Here is a 7,595-nt window from a genome sequence, read left to right as displayed (position 1 = left end):
AGGAGTGCCACTCATCCCACCACGTCACTCCCCCACACCATTTCCCAAGACCCCTCCCTAACGTCCTCAAACTGCCAACACAGATACCAAGGCTGCAGAAAAAGAGCCAAAAAGCAGTAAGAGAGATGCTGAGCACAGCAGGCCCAGCGGCTTCTCATTCACTCATTGTTGCTTCTTCCACAAACGCATCCAAACCCTTTGCCAATTTGAACCACAACATACCCCGATTCTTGGGTTTCAGGCAGTTTTCCCCAGATTGTTCCTGTTCTGGGTCTGTGAGTTTTGGATGGAATAGTGGCAGCAAGAGGAAGTTCAACAGGTCTAGAATGGAGGGTTTTGCTGTTCGTGCTTCGGCTCAGCCACTCAAGAACGCCGATGATCTCATTGATTCTGTTGAGACCTTCATTTTCGATTGCGATGGTCAGTTCTTCTCCCATTTCCCCTCGACTTCTTGCATGCAAAATATCCAACTCGTTTGATTGTTGTCATTGGGTCTCTGCTTTTCTATTGCTTCAATGGAGTTTGTTGAGTTCATTGGCTGTAGTTGATGTTTTTGAAGAACAGATTGCAAACTTCATAAACAGTTTATTATGTTTATTTTGTTCATAAAAAGATTAAACGTTGCAGAGATGATATGAAATTGCAAAAGGGGGAAATATAGAAGATAATGTATTAGTTGAGACTCTTTGACTTCCTGTCAAGCCTGTAGTTGGAAGGGGGAAACTGAGTACTGATAGTTTCTTCCTCTTTTCTTTTCCCTTCTTTTTGTGGTCAATATTTTTAAGGTGTCCAATGATTTACCTGCAGGGGTTATATGGAAAGGAGACAAACTTATAGATGGAGTTCCAGAAACCCTTGATATGCTTCGATCAAAGGTATAAAACTAGAGAAAACTAACAGAAAGTTGTATACACGAGCGAAAATGATACAAAAATCTGTAGTTTCCTTCGGTTGTTGGATAGTCTTTCCTTTTTTCTTACATTTTGTAACGTCCGAGGCCCACCGCTAGCATATATTGTCCTCTCTTTCGGGCTTTCCATTTCGGGTTTCGCCTCAAGGTTTTTAAAAGCGTATGCTAGGGAGAGGTTTCCACACCCTTGTAAAGGGTGTTTTGTTTTCCTCCCCAACCGATGTGAGATCTCACAATCCACCCCTCTTCAGGGCCCAACGCCTCAAGGTTTTTAAAAGCGTATGCTAGGGAGAGGTTTCCACACCCTTGTAAAGGGTGTTTTGTTTTCCTCCCCAACCGATGTGAGATCTCACAATCCACCCCTCTTCAGGGCCCAACGTCCTTACTGGCACATCGCCTCATGTCCAGCCCCCTTCGGCCCTCAGCCTCCTCGCTGGCTGGCACATCACCCGGTGTCTGGCTTTGATACTATTTGTAATGGCCCATGCCCACCGCTAGTAGATATTGTTCTCTTTGAGCTTTCTCTTTCGGGCTTCTCTTATCTACTAACGATGGGCTTGGGCCTGCACATTTATTTTTTCCTCTCCTCCCTCTCTTATTATTATTATTTTTTTAATTTCAGGGAAAGCGATTAGTTTTTGTTACCAACAATTCAACAAAGTCAAGGAAGCAGTATGGCAAAAAGTTTGAGACACTTGGTCTCAATGTTACTGAGGTAAGTGTTACTTAAAGTTACTAAGTTCGGTCTAAATTCGTCACGCTAACTAAATTCGAGTATTTCAGGAAGAAATTTTCGCATCATCTTTTGCTGCTGCTGCGTATTTGAAATCCATTGATTTCCCAAAGGAAAAGAAGGTAATTGCTTGATTTAGCTATCTTTTATATTGTTCATGATCTTTTCTTTCTCATTTTAGCTGAAGGTTATTGGAATTAGATCAAATAACGAACTAAAAACTTGACATTGTCTTATGAACTGCATTTTTTGCACTATCTTCTTATTTCTTAAAGTTTTCAATAGTGAATCATAAATTTTGGCCTCGACTTGGGACTTTGTGGCTTTGTGATTTCAGATTTATGTGATTGGTGAGGAGGGCATCTTGAAAGAACTTGAACTCGCTGGATATCAGTACCTTGGCGGACCGGTATTAATGCTAAAGTTTCTCAATGTTCATGAGCTATGAAATATCTTCCTCATATATTTGTAATCTTTTAGTAAATTATGTTTCTTGTATCCCATAAACTTAATTTACAGAGTAATGTTATATCTTTCATTTTCTTACAGGATGATGGTGGGAAGAAGATAGAACTGAAGCCAGGCTTTCTGATGGAGCATGATGAGGATGTATATTTCTGATCTTTCTTGATTTGCGTACAAATTTATCGTTTTTAGTTTCGTATATATGTTCTCAAATAGGAATGAAGATGTAACTTCTCTTAACTACTACCACTTATCAGGAATGTTTCAAAGTTCTATTGTAACAGCCCAAGTCCACCGCTAGCAGATATTGTCCTCTTTGGGCTTTCCTTTTTGGGGTTCCCCTCAAAGTTTTTAAAAGGCGTCTGCCAGGGAGATGTTTCCACACCCTTATAAAGAATGCTTCGTTCTTCTCTCCAATCAATGTGGGGATCTCACAATTGACCCCCTTTGGGGCCCAGCGTCCTCGTTGGCACTCGTTCCCTTCTCCAATCGATGTGGTACCCCTAATCCACCCTATTTGGAGCCCAATGTCCTTGCTGACACACCGCCTCGTGTCCACCCCCCTTTGGGGCTCCGCCTCGGGCACATCACCTGGTGATTGACTTTGATACCATTTGTAACAACCCAAACCCACTGCTAGCAGATATTGTCCTTTTTGAGCCTTCCCTTTCGAGCTTCCTCTCAAGGTTTTTAAAACGTGTCTGCTATGGAGAGGTTTCTACACCCTTATAAAGAATGTTTTGTTCTCCTCTCCAACCAATATGGGATCTCACATCTATTCCGACAGAGATGAAGAGCACTAGCCTATGAGTAAAACTTTACTAAACTAAAAAAGAATTACAAGCTATGGAGGATGTCTTTCGGAGACTCTCTGAACTCCCTCATCTTGCCAATTACACATTGATATCCTTTGGAATATCCTTCTTTGTGACATTTCTTTCCCAAGTAATTAGAGTATCTTGGACCCTCCCTCTTGAGATCACTCAAGCCTAAACCTGGCTTCCTCACCTTCATTCATTCTATTCATAACAAATCCCTACTAACAAATTCCTTAGGTAATTACTAATATACCTTATCACCCTAATGATATTCCTAACTAGTAACTACCCAAATGCCATTCCTATCACTTTCATACACTAATCTAACTCGGGCTTACTATATTCAATCAAGAATCACCTCTTCTTCCTCATTTTCGCCCCATAGTCCATGAATTTTATCTAAATCAGTCCTTGTTTACCATGAAGGTGGGAGCTGTTGTCGTTGGATTTGATCGATACTTTAACTACTACAAAGTTCAGTAAGTCCTAGCCTTCATTATTTATTCATTAACTTGGTTCTGCAGGTGGTATGATTACAACTTAATTCTCAGAATCATTATTTTGTTTATTTCATTCTTTTCTCAATAGAGATGCGATGGAATGTTTCATAATATATTTGATCTCTCCTAAGAAATTTTTTTAGTACAACTAATGTGTGAGTATCGGTAGACATCTTCACTGCTGAGCTATGTTCATTTTGGTCTATACGAAGAAGTTTTTTGTTAATATTTTTCTTGGGCAATGAAGGTATGGAACACTCTGCATACGGGAGAACCCCGGTTGCCTCTTCATTGCAACTAATCGTGATGCTGTCACTCACCTGACCGATGCGCAAGAGTGGGCAGGTTCGGTTCTCTACACTCTCTTTGGCTTTTAGCACTTATTTTAGGGAGTATTTGATCATTACTTTTACAAGGTTAAGTTTCAATTTGTTTCCTTGTATGGATTGTCAAGAACCCAGTCTGTAACGCCTTGTCAGGATAAAGATTACGAGTTTTACTTTGTTGAAGTAGATAACTATTTTCGAAGCTAAAAATCGAAAGCTCTTTAAAGAATAATTGAAGTTCTTTTTTCTTGTTTTTCACGTTTGTTTAGATTTTAAGAATTCATGTAAACGGGAATGCTCTTTAGCTTTCTTTCGTGTGCATAACTCAGGTGGTGGTTCAATGGTTGGTGCTCTTTGTGGATCGACTCAACGTGAGCCATTGGTCGTGGGGAAGCCCTCAACTTTCATGATGGACTACTTAGCAAACAAGTAATATTTGTTGTTGATCTGTTCAAAATTTGCTGTTATGATTGATATCTAATAAAGGCTAATGATAATAGTAAGGAGCTAGAGTGATGGTTTCAAGTCATGGCGTCTACTTAAGATCTTATATCTTACGAGTTTTTTTGACAACCATATGTAGTAGGATTAAACCGTTGTCTTGTGGGAATAGTAGAAGTGTGTACAAGTAATCTCGACACTTGCAGATATTACAAAAAGAAAAGGTCACAGGAAGGAAGAACAGAAGGGTTCGGGCTAGTCTAGGCAGGGAAGTACTTTGCAAGAACGTTTCGAGTTAAATAACGCATCTTACATAGGAAGATTTATAGAAAGTCTATTGGAATATTGATATCACTTCCAGTTCTATAATCCATTGTTGGTCATTCTTTGTGCTATTAGATATCAAAAATTGACTGAAGTGAAGCTTGGTTCCTCTGTTTTCTTGTATCCTTCTTAACAAATGATACTCATGCCATTCCAAATGACAGGTTTGGGATTCAGAAGTCACAAATATGTATGGTTGGAGATAGATTAGATACTGATATTCTGTTTGGGCAGAATGGTGGCTGCAAGACTCTTCTTGTTTTGTCAGGTAATAACTTTTCGGCTGAAATCTTATTTTCGTCTCTGAACTTTGGCGTTTAGTCTATTTCGAGACCTGATCTTTCAAATATTATATCTTAGTCGTTGAATGTTGCATACCAAAACTCTTTTAGTTGTACCGAAAGCTACTCAATATAACATAAGTATATTAGATCCTACGTTGATTGGGGAGGAGAACGAAACATTCTTTATAAGGGTGTGGAAACCTCCCATAGCAGAAGCATTTTAAAAACCTTGAGGGAAAGCTCGAAAGGGAAAGTCCAAAGAGGACAATATTTGTTAGTGGTGGGCTTGAGGTGTTACAGTTGGTATTAGAGCTGGACACCGGGCGGTGTGCTGCAAGGACACTAGGCTCTGAAGGGGGGTGGACACAGGGCGGTGTGCTAGCGAGGACGTTGGGTCCCGAATGAGGGTGGATTGTGAGATTTCTCATCGATTGGAGAGAGAAACGAGTACGCTGGACCCCCAGGAGGGGTGGGGTGGGTTGTGAGATCCCACATCGGTTGGGAAGGAGAACGAAGCATTCTTTATAAAGGTTCGGAAACCTCCTCCCAACAGGCGCGATATAAAATCCTTGAGGGGAAGCCCGAAAGGGAAAACCCAAAGAAGACAATATCTGCTAGCAGGAAGATTCGGTGCTCGATTTTTCGAATAAATCTAGGCTCTTCTTAGATGATTAATAAAAAGTAAACATCAAGGATATAAAATTTTGTTGTAGTGAGTTTGTAACGTGTTGATGGAAAAACGTTGATCGATCTCGTGTTCGTTTTGATAGGTGTTACAAGCTTATCAACCCTTGAAAGTCCCAAGAACACTATACAACCAGATTTCTACACCAACAAGATTTCAGATTTCTTGTCGCTCAAAGCTGCGACTGTATGATCACTCAGCATGTCTCTCTATTTTTTCTCTCCTCTGTTCTTGAAAATCAATGCTTTATTATCAAAACTACATGTTGAATCCAAAATTATATATGAACAATAGTTTAGTGTTCATCAATGTTATGTAAACTGTTCTTCATCTGGGCAGGCAGCTGCTTTCATATTCGCATTAATGTTTTCTAAATTTGGCTCAAGTTTATTTTAAAACATTTTTAAAAATTCGGTGATAAAGCAAAATGTTTATTAATTTAATTTTTCAAAAAAAAAAAAAAAATTATAGAAGTTATTTCTAGTAATAATTAAATTTTATTTTCTAATTATGTTATACATTATTATTAATATTTATTTTTACGTTGTTAGCTAATTTTTTTATTTTTTATTTCCAATAATACTCTTAATTTTTTTTAGGAAAAAAAAAATCTAAAAAATACTCTTTAAGATTAATTTTGAAAAGTTTTGTTAATACCATTTATTTATTTTTTAAAGTAAAAAAATACTATAAATTGTAAAAATAGTATTAACAATTTTTATAAAAAAAAACTAATTAATTTTTTTTTTTTTACCATTAACATATGGATAAAAATCATCTATCGACACTTCATAGATTATTGCCACTGAAAAACAAATTCAGTAGCTCAGAATTACTTCAAGCAAAGTATATTTAACCTTCTTGGTTACCTTTCTGAAGCTTTTTCTAGGACACACGTGAGTGAGAACAAAATGTGCATAAAGGGTTTGTTTTGATTTGTCAGGATAGTTTTTCAGTCTCAGCAAAATTTCTAGAACCTCGGGACCCTGATGTGCTGAATTTCAAATCTTACTAAGCATGTCACTAACTTCTATCTATCAAACGCGTCTTTTGCTTATGATTGCAGCAAAATTTCTAGAACCTCGGGACCCTGATGTGCTGAATTTCAAATCTTACTAAGCATGTCACTAACTTTTATCTATCAAACGCGTCTTTTGCTTATGATTGATGCAATTATTGAGTCAAATAATACAAACACTGATGAGAAAGAAATCACTCGTGAAGACGGAAAAGTCTAGGGTATCAAAATCCAACAAACAAAAGACATAAACTTTATGAAGACACAAAATGGGAATGGACCCAATTTGGTTCCTCTTCCCCCAATCATTTAGCAATCCTTTGTATTGTTTTTCTCAATTGTTATATACTTTTAGGGTTTACTTCCAAAAAGAAACCTTGGAAGACTCTAAAATGTACACTAAGACACCACCAACATTGTCACCATTCATTGTTTTTGTCAAATATATGCTTTTTCTTTTGTCTTTTTTGTTGTGGATCATCGATTCTTTTCCCATTTAACCAAAATATTGTTTACAAAACGTCAGCTGTAACATTAGTCAAAAAGAGAAACCTAAAAAAAAAGTGGGAAAATCAATAAGCTATTAGTAGAAAGAGATCGAACATAGAATAAAGTAGAAAAACATGAAACACCCATACCTAAAAAGAATTGGGTCGAAGCTCGTACGTCCTTCTCAGCCTCGACAAGAGGTCTAGGCTGAGTCTACAGTCTAGTCCGCCTCCTGGTATATGCCCCTGATCTATAAAATAGAAAACAGAAATTTGGTTGATGCCTTTACCTCCTCCTCAGCCTCAGAGGTCAAGGCTGAGTCTATTGTTTGGTCCGCCTCCTGGCCCATGCCCCTGATCTGTAAAATAGAAAACAGGAATTTGGTCGATGCTCATACCTCCTCCTCAGCCTCGACAAGAGGTCAAGGCTGAGTCTACGGTCTAGTTCGCCTCTTAGCGCGTGCCGTTGATCGGTAAAACTCGATTTGATTAAGTTGGGTCCATAAAGTAACCTAATTAATAGAGGAAGAGACATTCAAATTGAGGGTTTGAGAGCTACTTTTCAATGAAGAGTCATTAATGTTTATTTTTTTATTACCTTTT

General features: G+C 38.1%; 1 protein-coding gene across 1 annotated transcript; it reads left to right on the top strand.

The window, feature by feature from the left end:
* Nucleotides 1–35: 35 nt before the first annotated feature.
* LOC111784076 (phosphoglycolate phosphatase 1A, chloroplastic) lies at nucleotides 36–5,816 on the top strand. The gene is made up of 11 exons (XM_023664904.2): nucleotides 36–420; nucleotides 808–875; nucleotides 1,533–1,625; nucleotides 1,694–1,765; nucleotides 1,981–2,052; nucleotides 2,193–2,252; nucleotides 3,353–3,405; nucleotides 3,674–3,771; nucleotides 4,082–4,181; nucleotides 4,682–4,785; nucleotides 5,572–5,816. The coding sequence occupies exons 1-11, from the start codon at nucleotides 126–128 to the stop codon at nucleotides 5,676–5,678; spliced, it is 1,122 nt and encodes a 373-aa protein (XP_023520672.2). The 5' UTR covers nucleotides 36–125; the 3' UTR covers nucleotides 5,679–5,816.
* Nucleotides 5,817–7,595: the final 1,779 nt, after the last annotated feature.

The sequence above is a fragment of the Cucurbita pepo genome, chromosome 4, assembly GCF_057944985.1.
Source record: "Cucurbita pepo subsp. pepo isolate OVF chromosome 4, ASM5794498v1, whole genome shotgun sequence".
NCBI lineage: Eukaryota > Viridiplantae > Streptophyta > Magnoliopsida > Cucurbitales > Cucurbitaceae > Cucurbita > Cucurbita pepo.
The sequence above is the reverse complement of the archived record's forward strand: the minus strand, read 5'-3'. Positions and strand labels throughout refer to the sequence as shown.